This window comes from Cydia pomonella, chromosome 3 (assembly GCF_033807575.1).
Source record: "Cydia pomonella isolate Wapato2018A chromosome 3, ilCydPomo1, whole genome shotgun sequence".
NCBI lineage: Eukaryota > Metazoa > Arthropoda > Insecta > Lepidoptera > Tortricidae > Cydia > Cydia pomonella.
This window is the reverse complement of record NC_084705.1, coordinates 26,830,546-26,846,573: the sequence shown is the minus strand read 5'-3', so window position 1 is coordinate 26,846,573 and position 16,028 is coordinate 26,830,546. Positions and strand designations below refer to the sequence as shown.

General features: G+C 33.9%; 2 protein-coding genes across 5 annotated transcripts in view; one reads left to right on the top strand and one right to left on the bottom strand.

Moving 5' to 3' along the window:
• LOC133516435 (uncharacterized) overlaps positions 1-8,279 on the top strand; it is a 75,898-nt gene extending 67,619 nt beyond the window's left edge. For all 3 annotated transcript variants that reach the window (XM_061849370.1, XM_061849371.1, XM_061849369.1), the window contains 3 exons: positions 1,544-1,615; positions 5,837-6,005; positions 6,199-8,279. In XM_061849370.1, coding sequence (XP_061705354.1) covers positions 1,544-1,615; positions 5,837-6,005; positions 6,199-7,236 — 1,279 coding nt within the window. In that variant the 3' untranslated portion in view covers positions 7,237-8,279. The remainder of the gene's footprint in view (positions 1-1,543; positions 1,616-5,836; positions 6,006-6,198) is intronic.
• A 747-nt stretch (positions 8,280-9,026) lies between these two features.
• Positions 9,027-16,028, bottom strand: part of LOC133516432 (uncharacterized) — a 211,959-nt gene continuing 204,957 nt past the window's right edge. For both annotated transcript variants that reach the window (XM_061849366.1, XM_061849367.1), the window contains 4 exons: positions 15,721-15,845; positions 15,158-15,319; positions 14,594-14,731; positions 9,027-14,145 (listed from right to left, as the gene is read on the bottom strand). In XM_061849366.1, the coding sequence (XP_061705350.1) occupies positions 13,975-14,145; positions 14,594-14,731; positions 15,158-15,319; positions 15,721-15,845 (596 nt within the window). In that variant the 3' untranslated portion in view covers positions 9,027-13,974. The remainder of the gene's footprint in view (positions 14,146-14,593; positions 14,732-15,157; positions 15,320-15,720; positions 15,846-16,028) is intronic.

Sequence of the window (16,028 nt, the reverse complement as noted above, 5' to 3'; positions counted from 1 at the left end):
ACTTACATTAGTAAGGTTCAGTAGTGGATTGACAAGTTAGGAGTTGGTATTATGTCTAAAGTTCCAAAGTTTGCCAAGGAACTATTTAAGAACTAACACTGCCCGCTATTTATATATTAGAAGCATGCAAATACGTTAGAACAAACCTTTAAATATATATAAAAACCTGTACCCGCGATGAAAATAGCCGCACATTGCCCGTACTAGTCGCTTCTATTCAACGACTCGCGAAGAGGTCCGAAAGTCACTCAGTGTTATTGAGCCCAAAATATATAGGTACAACAAAATTACTCACGCCATTAAATTGACTGAAAGCGACTCAATATTCGCTAAAAACTTAAATGATTACTTTTAGACCAAGCATGTTATTCTGTCGTTGATTTTATGAAAGAGATAATTTAAGAAAATTATTGTAATAACTATTGCACGATTGTTATTAAACTTAAGGAACCGTCAATTTTCACCTGTTAATATTGAACTAGAATTATGTATAACTAGCATAATTTCAAATGTATCTGTGTGACCTGTAAAATATTTTTTACCAATAAAGAAACTGAACTGAACTTTAGGATTTCATCAGCGCAATGCTCGTCAAGCTAGTTTGTAGCGGGTATCAAATATTAATTTCAAAATAGGCTATTACGCCTTAACAATATACTTGTTTTTCAAAATTTATCTAATAATATATAAACACTATAAATGGCTTTCGTAAACACTTACCCTTTCATTATTATGATGCAACCTCATTCATACAAATCTCTGTCAAGTTTTGTATCTCTCTATCAAACAACATCAAAATGGCGGATAGAGATAACCAATTATCAGCAATGGTTTGATAGATTTGACAGTCGTTTAAGATAGCCATTCTGCGTCAATTCTAAAAATTAGGTTGCCGAACAACGCCAGGCTCCCTTAGTGAGTCGTAAGAAGAAGCCGAACAGTGTTAGGAAGATGATATAGTGAACATCGCAAAATTTTAATAGATATTCGTTGGTTACTATTATACTCAGTGATCTTATTTCATACCCAGTTGTTAGTGCTTACTGATAGTAATATACAGCTAATAAGTTTCCAATCCCGGACCGATTCGAACTTTAAGATACGTCAAATACTAGGTCTAGATACGATATGTATTTGATGACGTTTCTGCAATATCCCTATTGACACCGACATATCCGATCCATATCGTATCTAGACCTTATATTGAGCATATCTTAAATTTCGAATCGGGCCGTCCAACAAACATAATTGGCGCTTTCATAAGCTAAATCTTATTAGGTATTCAAATGTTGAACTATTTCCTTCAGCGGATTAGAATCTTAACTGTAGGACATTGTATAAATCAGTTAATCAAAATTAACACAATGAATTTTCCGATCATAAGGAATCATCTTCACCGAGTATAAAATTATAAATAAAGTAAAAAAAAAAACATACATACTTATGGTCGAAAATGTATTCTGTACCTTTAAACGTTCAAATTTTAACTTTAAGGCGAAATTATTTATTGGATTTGTTAATAGTCATTATTATATTTTCACAGCTGCCTGGAGACGATGTACTGGAAATGCTGCGAGGAAAAGTTCTGCTTTGACAAGAAAATCGCCGCTTACAAGTAAGTTATCTATATATGTAGGTATATAAATGCACGTGTTCTGACTGACTGACTCATCAACGAAGAGCCGAAACTACAAATGCTAGAAAGTTGAACTTAACACACTAGGTTGCATTTATAAAGTGTACAAGAAGGTAGAAGATAAGAAGCTGCTCAGCGTAGAAGATATCAATCTTTTTTTTCAATGATACATTTTGCGCATGACTAGTTCAAATTTAATTATTCGGTTGGACTTCCAATCGACTCGTTATTCCAACGTTCTAAATAATAATTATATTCTTTCAGCGCTGTTCCGCTCTTAAGCCCGAACCTCGTGTTGTGGAATATTATTTTGTGTATTACTTTCCGATATTTCTGAATAATGTTTGAGTTTTTTTTTTGTGAGACGAGTAGTAAAAAAAGTAATAAAGCTGCTTTCAACATCTAATTTCGGGCTCTTAAACTACACCTGATACGCAGCAGCTATGATCACAGCTCCTTCAAATGAATGTTGTTAACCAATCAATTTATCTTAACACATTGAGTGCCGATGCCGGGCACCCGCTCGGCAGGCGCTCTGTTCGTAGTCGCTTTCCTCTACAAAGAGGGAAAACGCTAGAATCGGTTACGCGTGTAGCGCTACGAAAACGTTGGCAGTGAATGCGTTAAATCAGCTTGTCGAAAATTAAAAACGTGCTTTCTCGGTTTCGTTGAAAAATATTTCAAATTTTTGACGTTTGTTTTCGCACGCGCGGCGACTTGTTCAAATTAGCGAGGTGTTAAAGTTATCACCTTAAAATAAAAAAAAATCTTAAGGTTATACTCAATTAGTAGGTACTTAGGTAGATACTCAAGCTCATTCGATTGTGTAACAATATCAACCAATCAATATCAAGGGCTCTTGTCGATGCAGCTTGATGAAGTTGTCTCCACCTTGGTCGATCCGAAGCCACCCCTTTAGTGTCCTGGTACGACACGGCTCCTACATGCTCCTTTACTTGGCTCATATAACTTTTTCTTGGTCTTCCCCTCCCTCTCCTTCCATTTATTTTCCCTTCTATAATGTTTCTGATGAAGTGGTCGTTTCGTAACAGGTGGCCGATTATTTTTCCTCTTCTATTTTTAATAATGCTCATTAAGCTTCTCTTTTCCTTCACTCTTTTTAGGACGGCTTCATTGGTTACTCTTTCTGTACAACTTATTCCTTCCAACTATTTCATCTAACATGATAAATGTCGCAAGAAATTCGAACTGACTTTGTTAATATCTAGTATGGTATGTCATCAATGCACGTGATTACTTGATTACAGACATTACATTTAACATTCATAATTATCTACCTATGTAGAATATGACTAATAGCTACGATTGAGAAATATTGTCGTACTATTAGCAAGTGCTATTATTAGTGGGTACGCTAATTGTATAATAGTTGTGTTTCATATTAGATAAATAGTCATTATAGCATCCATTAGGACAGTTACCTATTGTCAATCATTAATCTAACTTGACTGATCAAGTCAATAGATAGTTGATAGTAGTAGTATAGGTAGATAGGTAGTAGTAGTGGTATGGTAGTTTGACGACCTCTCTGGCCTATGAAGCCGATGGTCCCGGGCTCAAATCCTGGTAAGGGCATTTATTCGTGTGATGAGCATGGATATTTGTTCCCGAGTCATGGATGTTTTCTATGTAATTAAGTATTTATAAATATGTCTATATTATATATTGATATCGTTGCGTTGTGTAAGTACCCACAACACAAGCCTTATTGAGCTTACCGTGGGAATTAGTTAATTTGTGTAATAATGTCATATAATATTTATTTATTTATTTTAATAGTTATCGAAAAATAAAAATATACCTTTAGTTAAGTTTTACCCATGATTCTAACTAGCGTCGTTGTATTGGCGTCCACCAATACTAAGAAACCTCTAGACCCCACTTTAATATATCGTATCATTCACAAAGACGCATGCCTTGGCTCGTATTGTTATGTTATTAAAGTTTAGATTTGACGAATCTGCGCGTCATCGTGGATGACACGAACTATAGAAATGAAGAAAGGACGCTTACTATACGAGGAATTTTGTACATTAACCCACCTATTCCTATTTCTATTGCACGCGCACAATGGTATTGCTATCCCGCTCCCACAGTGTCATTGACTGCCGGCATCATGGGTGGGATAGAAATAGAGAACTGGCGGGTTGATGTACGAAATTCCTCGTGCTAATCGTCCTTTCTTTACTAGTTGTTAAACATGATGAGTGTAGACTTCGAAATAAAAGAGTGAAATAGTAATAGGTATCACCAAATAAAATTCCCGATAGGTAAGTTAGACAATACACCTATGCTCAGCAGTGGGCGAATGGAGGCTAAAATGATGATGATGATATTATAAGAATGAGAATAGGAGACGTTTGTTACATAAGTACACTAAATCATCAGACTTAAAATTCCATAATTAGTACGGTTAAGGTATTAAATATCGACACGGACAAAGTATACACGACCTTATTGCCTATACATTAAAGTAGTATATACATATTTTGGCACTTTATACGTGTCGATATTTAGTAGTAGTAGTAAACTCTTTAGTGTACAAAAATACATATTAAAAGCAACATACAAGAAGTACAAAGGCGAACTTATCCCTTTGAGGGATCTCTTCCAGTTAACCTTTGAGTAAATGAGAGGAGAGAGTGAAAAGAGGGTGGCAAATGCAGCAAAATGTACAACAAGGTACCAGAAAGACAAAAGATATAAATACATACATAATTTATAGGATAAACATGTATTACAACAAAAGGGAATGGGGAAAATACACTTAAAATTGGAAAGAAGTAGAAAAATATAAAGTTACTATACAATGGAAATATATATATTAATCAGTCAGATAACTATAGCATCTTAAACCTCCCCTTGAGCGATGCAACCGATTGCGCCCGTCTGAGCGAGACAGGCAACTCATTCCACAGCTTTTATCCTTTTTTGGTATCCACGAGATTTGTGAGGGGGGATGGCAAGTGATAAATGTAATACCTTGACTTTACATTGTTGTGTGTATGTAATTGAATATGTGTTCATCCTAATCGGATCCCTTTGTTTGGCATAATTATTGAAAGTCATAATGTAATGATAGTCATATTATCATTAGTCATAACTCTGAAACCGTTAACTTTTCAGGAATTCCCTTAGGTTATCCTATAGATAGGTTAGGTTAGGTTTGTTTTATGGCAATCCTGAAAAGTTACGCGTTTCTGAGAAAAACCAAATTATGGCTTACGAAAATGCGGACAAACAATACATTATGTATGACTTAAAACTTTATGGAAAAAAATAGAGACCCCCATCCTAACGTACTTATTAGTTACCACCGCTTTACATAAAAGAAAATATACTTACCCTTTATTGGTGAAGAGAAAATGTTAGGGTTGGTCTCTGACTGTCTAGAACACAAAATAACTAGTGTAATATTTTGCCTATATCCCTTTTAGTCTACATCGCAAACGGACACAATAGTTAAACACGTAATAACAAAACTTCAAAAGTAAACAAATATAACACCGTAATATCTTTTACTTACACTATCACAACGCGACGTTCTATTTTATTATTATTTTACTTAATATTGCGATTTGCAAAAACAGCTGTCTGATCTGTAGATTTTACAGGATTGACAGCAATTTTCGCATAATGAAAAACTGACGTGTAACATTATTTTTTATTTGAGCGATAGTTTCTATGGTTTTCTGTCAAAGAGGTGAATTTAAATCCTTTTATTTCTAAGGTTCAATAATAATAAATACTATAATTATATGGGTACACACTTGTAAATTAAATTTTGATCAGATCTAAAAAAAAACGCTTTTTTCAACTTCTTCAACTAACTCTTCATCGAAAACTGATCTAGAAGCATACATAATACAACTTGGCATAATTTTGCTTTACTTCTTAATCGGAAGAGGTGATGACCAAGTGGATCTGGACTTTCAATTCGCGGGTTCAAATCTTGACTTGTACATAATATCATTTTATATTAACACTAGGTAGCTTTTCGGTGAAGGAAAATATCGTGAGCAAACCTGCATACATCTCCGAAGAAAATCAAAGGTGTATGTGTAGTCACCAACCCGCATTGGGCCATCGTTAGGCCTCTAGCGCATGAGAGGAGGCCTGTGCCCAAAAGTAGCACGTATATAGACTGAATTATTATAATTATACATATTTTAATTCCAGACTAGATGATGATCATCCGAACGGATACTCGAACGGCTACGCAAACATGGGCGCGAGCCTGGATAGTGTAGTCACAGAGCAGCCCATAAACAACAACCACCTGCAGCAGAGAGACATCATCGGTCGGCAGCTCAACGAGCTGCCTATACATGCTGACAAACTGTACGAGGTACGCCTTATTGTGCTACGAACACAGATATTTTAAACTTAATAGAGAGCTGTTGTCATTTCATTTTAGTTTTTTCGTAAACACAGCGAACGAGATTACCTCTACATAGTTGAAATACTATCAATCAGATGTAACTGTTTAAATGAAGGTAAAAAAATAGTGACAATTTGATTGTTTTATTCTCTCTTTTCAGGTATTCTCCAAATCCATGATATTTAGAGACGACCACGAATTAAAATCCAAAGGCAGCAACGACTCTCTTGACGAACTTGAAACTAAATCAGAACCAGACTACTTAGACAAACCAAATAGAACCAAAGTATATTTCGAAGATGAAGTAGATTCTCCAGTTACCGACTTTGAAATTATGTTCAAAGATGAACTTCTAGCAGGTCACGATATGTTTAAAATTGAGGAAGAAGAAGAAAGTGATAGTAAAAGCCAAGATACTGAAGAGGGCCTAGTTATGAACGTAGAAGTTAAGAAACAAGATGTAATAAAACCTACTACAGTGACAGTCAAAGATGAATCCAAGATAACGACTCAGAGTTCCATTTATAAGTACGATCCCGTATCAGTAGTGGCCTTACCATCTTCCCTTTCTTTACCAAGAGTTGAAAGCGTTAAGGGAATCCTAAGATTAAAAGGCGAAAGTATGCCTAGAAGTTTCAGTGCTAGGGCTTTGGAAAGAGTTGACAGTGGCAGTAAATTAGCAAAACCAACTCTTAACAGAGTAGAGAGTTTGAAAAATATAGACCCTATGAAAATTAACAAAGTATTATCACGAGTGCCACACAGAAGTGCATCTTTCTTAAATATACCCGAACATTTAATACCAGAAAAGCCCCCGTTGATGAAGAGTAAGTCTACAATAGGCGTGACGTCTTTAGAGCAAGAAGTTAAACTAGGAAGGTTGCCCGACACACCAATAATAAGGAGTAATAATCTGCCGAGATTCTTCGCCGATAGTCCTTCACTCCCTGAATATAAGGGCGATACTAGTTTGCAAAGCATTAAACAAAAATCAGCACTGATGATGCAAGAAGATTATAGCATGCCAAGGTACTACGGTGCAGCAACACTAATGGAAATAGCGCCAGTCCATGAAAGCAAGTCTATGCCTGATTTGAGGAACCCCATTTCAACTGGTAAAGTTAGTAAAAGGTTAGTGAAATTAAGGAGCAGGTTGAAGCCTCTAGTTATCAGAAAGAATTCGGATGAGAAGTTATAGACGAATTAAAAACGACCATTGAAACGAACACATATTCTTTACTCTTGATATAATTGATGTTTAATTAGAAGAACAGAAATAAGGATCAATTAGTCTAGACAATAATATATTTACTGTAACTAGATAAATTGTGATGAATGAGAATGATTGTGATTTCTATAGTATTAATTTTAGTTTATGATTATGATGATACCTGCACTGGTGGCCATTTTCAATAATTTGTGCAATTTTATTATTTCTTTATGTATTGAAAACACATTTCCTAATTGTAAACTATGTACAATTTCAAATGTCTCTATAGTTTCTGTAGCCCAATTAAGTTACCTTTATGTTTGTAAGACGTGTCTTAAGACTAGAATTGTAAGTACTTAATTAATGTTACTAGTTTTTATCACAAATAAATTTCATATTTTATAGAAAAATATTGAAAAGAACGTTAGTATTATTAGAATTAACTTGATCAGTATTTATTGCTCAAAACTTAAGTACCTTGATGAATGTAATTATTTTAACTGAAATACTTAATTTGGTAATATCATCAAATTATATTCTTGTAGGTGCTCCATTATTGAAGTATTTACCTACTTTAATATTTGACTCTGAGACAATTCGAACAGCATATTTTTTTTGAGACGAAATAATTTAAATATGAAAACTATGGAAATATTTCGGAGTTTTTGATGGGGTAAAAGACGAACGACGGGGCAAGAATAACACTTTATGTAATCGTCATGCCTCGAGTAAAATAAACTATGTTATTTTTATTCCATCTCACTTTTATACTAGACTTCTGAAGAATTAATTTATATAAATAACTGTACGTAATGTTCATACTCCATAAACTTAATCGATATTTTGTTTCGTAGTACTTACCTATATTAGGACATTCGAGAAGTAAATGTTATTTTTCTAGTCATTTCATCACTTAGCTAAAATAATTGTAATGTTATAAGTAGATTAATAAGATCTGCCGCATGGAAATGTACTTTTTCTTAATATTGCCTACGGATTATACTACGAATGGAGTAAAGTCTTAAAAAATACGTTTGTTTTCATTTATAATTCCCTACATTATTTCAGTTATTCAATATCTTAACAAAGTTCTAATCATTTTGGCTTTAACTTAACCTATGAAAAGTAATCGACCAGGGGGCCGATATTTGAATTTCGATCGCTCGATTTCGTGTTCTACCTTTAATAATATCTCCACTAGTAGGCATTTAAAGTCTACTAATAGAATTGAAAACGAGTGGTAAACACTGGATTACCAATTTCTATCGCTCCTACTTCAAAAATATAATTTCGCTGTTTTCTACAGATTTTCGAGTGACGAAATTGATGGGATTTCTCCCTTTAAAATTATCTCCACTAGTACACGATTGAATTCTACTAAGTAATATAATTTAAAACGAGTAATAGATTTAAGATTTAATACCAGTAGATTCCCAATTTCTATCGCTCGTATTTCATAAATAGCATTTCCCAATACGTGATTTTTTTTTAATTGGACAAAAATTTAATAAATCAATAATAATAAATAAATAAATATTGACTAAGTCCCACAGTAAGCTCAATAAGGCTTGTGTTGAGGGTACTTAGACAATATAAATATTTATAAATACTTAAATACATAGAAAACACCCATGACTCAGGAACAAATATCCATGCTCATCACATAAATAAATGCCCTTACCAGGATTTGAACCCGGGACCATCAGCTTCGTAGGCAGGGTCACTACCCACTAGGCCAAAGCGGTCGTCAAATTTAATAGGAAGGAAGAAAATACCGATGAAAAAAGCGCACAATTTATTACATAGTCACTATTTCATACAATTTCCAGTGTACATTATTTAGGTATATATTTAAAAGTCCAACGGTATAATTGTAAGAAATACATTAATAAATTTAAAAATTACAGCCACTAAAATGACTGAAAAGTGAAACATCTAATAATAAATGTATTGTTCTTTTTGATCTAATAATCTATACTAACTATATTTATTTAACTTAAACTAGTATGAACAAGGCTTTGTTATATAATTTACTTGAAGGATAAGAAACATCTACGATGAAATTTTAGGATTCTACTTACAAAGGCTTAAATCTAAATCCCGAATGGCAGATACAGGTATATCTCGAGACTCCTATTATACCTAAACTTACGCTGCCATTCGCCTGGTTAGGATCGCTTAGAACATTATGACTAAGAATAAAATATTTTAAAATTTTATCACAAACAGCTAAATTCATAAATTATCGCCTTGTACTAATATTGCAAATACTTTACAATTGTTAGCAGGTTTTGAGTTTCGTTAACATTTTCAAAATAAAATTAAGGAGAACGCCTGCTTGAACAAAATAGCAAGTTTTTTTCTGACGTCTACCTTGATACTAGTGATAAGGCGTCGTAGTAGTTAGTATCATTCTTCATTACTACATAATATGCCATTGACAAAAAATAGTACTTTGAAATGTTATTATTGTTTAGTGGATATTATACATATTAATAGAAAGTATCTAATACAAAGGTACCTTTATAGTATATCATTAAAAACGACGGGTGCAATTCGTAAGATTAATTTGCTAAACCCAAAATTTACATAAAATGTGCCATTGGGGATCGCAGGCATTTACGTTATCCCTAACTATTTTCAAACGATATCACATGTCAGAATATAGTTTTTACAGAAGCAGGCCATTTGTATTTTTCCACTAGAAGTTGCTAATATAATAATTAAAATTTTAATCACAGTGAATACAGAAAAGTAGGCTGTCTTAATAAAGGTTTTCTTTACTTGTCACGTGTTTTTTTAAAATCAGGATTAAAGATCTACACAATTCCAGTTTAAATGCAACCATACAAATAGTTATGTCACGTTATGTACATATACGAAATATTTAAAATAATAATATTTAACTATGAGGTTTAAACTCTTAGGGCCTCTTGCACCATCGTACTAACCCAAGGGGTTAACCAGTTAAACCTGGAGTCACTATGGTTACCTGTACAATTTGACACTGGATTAACGGTTAAACCGGTTAACCCCGGGTTAGTGGGATGGTGTAAGTGGCACTAAAGGTTTAAAATTACTCACCCCATCTTTCTTTTGTTTTCTGCGACCGCTGCGATGCACTATCATTTTGTTTTCACTGTGTTTAAACTATTTATGATATCTCATACCCATCTTAGAATATTTTAAAAATTTAGGGAACTTATGTGGGATAAAGTGAAAACCTTAAAAACCCTCTATACATCCCCTTAGATAGGACTGTCATTGATGAAAAAACAACGATGGTAGTTTTTATTTCAGCTCTCTAACAAAATTCAACACAATTTCTATACAAAGTAACTAAGTTAAGTGATCATAATGGATTTATGATGGACAGAATTTAACAACTGGAGACGCCTTGTCTGTAGTTTTCTGTACAAAACAGTCTGCCTCTTTATGCGATTATTGTACGTAACGCATAAATAGCCATGTCCGATAAACGGCTGTCCATACAATACATGTGACCATTGGCTGAGGTTTTGACAGACGGGTAAGCTCTGAAAGGCGACTCCAGCGGCATGAAGCATCATATATATACAATTCAATTCTACACTTATAGGAAATTTTTTACACTTTACAATGATTTAGAATTATGCTACGCAACTTTTACAGTTTTTTCAACTGGTTATTTTGTATTATAGGTAACAACCGACCTTTCGTGACCATCAACGAAGTGCGACACTTGACAATTCCCGTCGCCTATATTTAAGTAGATTTGAGTTCGTTTGTAAATCCATGTGGGTTTAAAATTTTAATCACAAAGAAATCAGTTAATATCCAGTGTGGAAATTATTAAACAGCACGACAACATAACAGTAACGTACGGACGAAGTTGCGTCCTTCGAAAAAAATATTAACCTAATATGAAAATAATCATATAGAATAAAAATAAAAGAGAAATAAATAATCGACAGGTCTATATCTTAACAGTTTTGAAAAATTCACGGTTAGTTTCACTAGACTTAAATAAAAAACAATATAAAAGGCAATCACGGTTTATATCCCGGTCGATTTATCATTTATTATTAATTCTAGTGGTCTATAACTTGTAACACCAGTTTCAATAAAAGCCATATTTAATCGATCCGCAGCGCTTCGATGACGGTCTTGGTAAGGCATACCAATTGCCACGCGATAGCTAAAATGGTGACCTGAATATAGGTACATAATGTGTAAGTGAGTTGGCACAGTTTCTATAAAAAATATCCAAAGTATTAGATGAAAAATCGACTACACCAGAACCACCTTTGCCATGCATTGCTGAGGGGATGTTAGATGTAGTCGATTAAAAAGGATCATTTATTATCGTAACTTATAAAATGCAGTATTTATGTTATCCATACGCAATTGAGACATATCTTCATTTACATATAATTTGTCTCGTTACAGAAGTTATTACACTAGTAAGCCTATCAAGACTTCAGCTAAAAAGATTTACATTTATGTACTTTTTTAACAAAAAACAGGATTTTACAATAAAAAAATATTACAAAATGTTGCTTTACTGTTTTCCATACTATATTGGTATTAATAAATAGCTAAGTATATGTTATTTTTTCTAGCACTCTAGCAATGAATTATTGCCTCATAACTTAATATGAAAATGCTTCGACTTTACTACATAGGCGTGGACTAGAGGTTTCGTACTTTGAATATTTTACAAGCTAAGATATTTTTCTATGAAATAATTGATTCTTGTAATCGTAGATGGGTATTTTTATTGCTATACCTACTTAGTTCAAAATTATATGTAGATAAGAAATTGTTCAATTATACCACGATGTAAATAAATTATGTTTGAATAAATGTCTATTGTGTCCCATCTATGATTAAAAGGATCATAAATCTAAAACGTTGATAACAAAATCTAAATATTAATACTGAAATGACGCAGCTACAACCAAGGGTCATTTCGGCCTGTCTTAGAATTAAACTAAGATTAACTCAGATCGCAAAATTGTACTCAAAATACTGATTCTCTAATATACCTACGAATACACAAAAAACAAGTTTGATGATACAAAGACACAACTATACAAAAACTGCATAAATGTATTTAATTACTGCCTACTGATAACAGTAGGTTGTTTTTTTATGTTGTTCATAGATTTTTTAATAGAGACTCATAGGTTATTTTATAAATCTTTTTATATCGATTCGTTCAAAATTTGGTAAGGAGTTATTAAGTAAAAATAAATGCTGCTAATAGTTAAAAATTTGCTGCACTGGGGTTTGCTTACAGCAAGTTTTTTTAGCACTTGTCGAAAACCAGAATGTATCACAAATGAGCAAGAATTTAGTAGCTGTTAAGTGTAAGATAAATATCGGTTTACTTTCAAAATATCTGTGTTCTTACAATTTTACATAACAGCTCTATCAAAGCCTGATTTGTCAGAAAAATAAAACGTTCAATCTAAATAAGCAATTATGTCATAAAGAATCTCTGATGAGGGTTTCATAGTTAAAACCTATTGAAAGAAATCATCCTTTAGGTAAACTCAATAATACCTAACATGAATTGGTCAATTGATAAGGGCTGGCATGAGATTTTTTATTCTTTCAATTTTTTCATAGGTCTTTTGGTACCAGCATATCAATCAGTAAAAAAGAAAAAATACAATAAAAATGTGTTTTATTTTATTTTTATTTTTTATTGCTATGCGAGTAGTAATTGACTGAAAACAAATGTATTTGTAAAACATAATTCCTTACCTTCCTTCAATAAGTTTCAAACTATCGACATAAGTATTGAAAGGTCTTTAAAATATAATTAAAACAGCGTATTGTCAATCCACTTTTGAAGTTACACTCAAAACAGCCACTCAGTATTTCATCCTTGCTTTTTCTAATGTTAAAATGTATCGAGCTAAAGGATTGCCAAAATTGAATAATGTGTCCTAATAGAATACTATAGCAACATTACTTGTGAACTTTATTAATAAAGTAGATAACTTATTAAAACAAATAAGCAAAAGATAGTCTACGAAACCTTTTTTTTTTTCAGGAAAAATGCGACCAATTTCAAAGAGGGTTCGCTCTCCCATACAAAATTAATTTCGCGTGGTTTACTACTGATAAATTAATTTATTTGTATGTTAATAGCTATAAAATTATAAATTAACTTTAGGACAATTAAAATTATGTCAACCAGTGTTCTTCGCCGGTTTTGGCAACCCTAAAGCCTAAACGCAACAGTACTATTACGATATTGCCCTACCTGTACACGCCCTTTTCTATTCCATTTACATAGTCTGCAGTCTGTACTTTCAGATATTTAGATGAATAATAGTGTCAAAGGGTTTTTTCCCATAGCCCAGTATTTAGTCCATCGCTTTCAACCAATAGCCTAATTAATTTTAGATTCCATCAACTCTTAAACGTACTTATCCTGTGGGGTGCTGTCTCTGCGTGGGTTTCATGACACGAACAAAGGCAGCATCCGCTCGGTTTACGTTTCATTTAAGTATCAAAAAGGCGTCTACGGCCTATGGTTTCGGCTCTGCGTACGTCTCCCAAATGACCGGAACGCTATTGTTCCGTGATGGGAAAGTCATACTACTTCTATAGATTTTTTAAATCATATGATATGTCACCCCAATAAGCCAGTCGCTAAGTTTCTTTAGTTCACATCCTGTTAAATACCTAAAAGTACAAACTAGATGGCGATTCCGCGCCATTGTCAACTTATTATCTAACAATCTTGAACCTCTTGACTTTGATCTGGGTCTTGTTGGAGCAGAGCTTCAGCGCCGTAGCCGCCGCCACGTAGTCGCCTTTGGACACGTCCTTGCCATCCACGGAGACGAGAAAGTCACCCTTCTGGAGCCGGCCGTCTAGGTCCGCGGGGGAGCCAGGTAGCTGCAACAAGAGTTCCAAGTTGTATGATAACTGATGATAGTGGGAAGCAGAAGTTTCGGTGTCTTAACATATTTCATCCTGCAGTAACAATTAACACAAAACTACTTACATGCCACCTACACATACACACACTCACACATACACAAAATAAATAGGAGTTATTATACAAAAGAGAACAATTGAGATAATCATTTCATGTGATTCACCCCTACACAATGGTTAGATTTATTGGTTTTCTAAAATGGGCAAAGTTTCCTTTGTAGTCCATACATTTGAAAGGCAATCCATTAAAAATCTTATATAGTCTCTCAAATCTTACAAGTCATTGATAATCGTTTGTTCTTTTCTGACATTTTCTTTGTTCTTCTCAATGAATAATTTAAACATTTTTTAAACATTGTAATAGATCGGTGCTTCCTTAGCTTACTTATTTTAAGAAGAAACTCACCAAATCCCCGAGGTAAACTCCCGCGCCCTCCACCGGTGCGATGCAAGTCAGGCCAAGAGTCTTGCCTGCTTTGCGCGTCAGTTCCACCTCCACTTCTGTGTAGGGGATGGGGTCTGGACGGAATACTGTCAGCTTCATCTGGAATACATAAAAATAAACTTGAATATAAGTATTTCATACTAAACAAGATGTTTCGCTGGTTTCGGCATTACGTTGAAAAAACACCTTTTTGTGAATTTATAGAAATAAAAAGAAAATATAAAACGGTAACACGACACGAATGTCAAAAAAAACGCCTAACTTACCTAACCTAACTTGAATCTCTGCATTTTTTTATTTGCAAGGAAATATGTAAATAAACACATCAACAGGGAATAACTGACTAATGTGCAGTGCTGATATTAAAAACCCCATGGGCTGAAAAGATGTGATGAGATCTTTGACCTTACACTTTCACGTAGGTACTACTTCTACAAACTAAATGTTCATCTGGAACAGCACTATATCTACCACATTAACTTCGTCATGTGATTTAAATTGGGTATAAAATTCAGAATTGTTCACCTTAGGCGCTCGCTGCTTGATGCTCATGGCGATTCGTTCGTAAGTCATCTCTTTGGTGATGTGGATGCCGTTGCACTCTACGATCTGATCTCCGACCTTCAACCGCCCGTCCTTCGCTATAGTACCCTTTTTATAAATATCTAGGATCACCGCTGCTGCTCCCTGAGAAACGAGTTTTGAATTATTAGTTTTTGATGAAGACACCAATAAATAGTAATTGTTGCATATCATAGTATAATATATAATACTATCTATTGGCGTTTCATAGTCCACAGCGCTGAAGTCATATTTCAGCTCGAAAATTGGTAAGTGGTTAAATTTGTAAATTTTACACACAGAAACATAAACAGACACCAGCAAAGGTAAATGAAATAACAGCTTGTATAATTTAGGAAGCAGCAAAAAATAGCGTGCTTAATCGTGGCTTAAGGATCTTACGAATTTTGACGAATGCCGTTTGGATTTAAAATGCACTTGTGAAGTGAAAGAAAGTGCATAAAGCTATCCCGGGTAGGTCGGGAAAGATTCGGTTGTGTGTCTGTATTATCCCAAAAATAACTTACATTGATTAAAGTATCACTGCCACCTAGTAGGACGACGCCTAGAATCTCGTTGGCTGAGTTAATTTCGATGACCGTGTCTTGATTTGGAATGGGGTGACACGTCGCAGGGTCGGGAGGAGGTTCAGCTGCAAATAATGAAAAATAAATAAAGTGTTGAATCATTTTAACATAATTACTGCCAACCTCCTGTTTTTGTGTGCTAATACCAAACCTAATATATGTGTGCCTAATGAGATAACAGCATGGTAAAAGATTCTAAGGCATTGGAAAAAAAATCCTAAATTTTTAAAGAATTTTTTTTTTTTTTT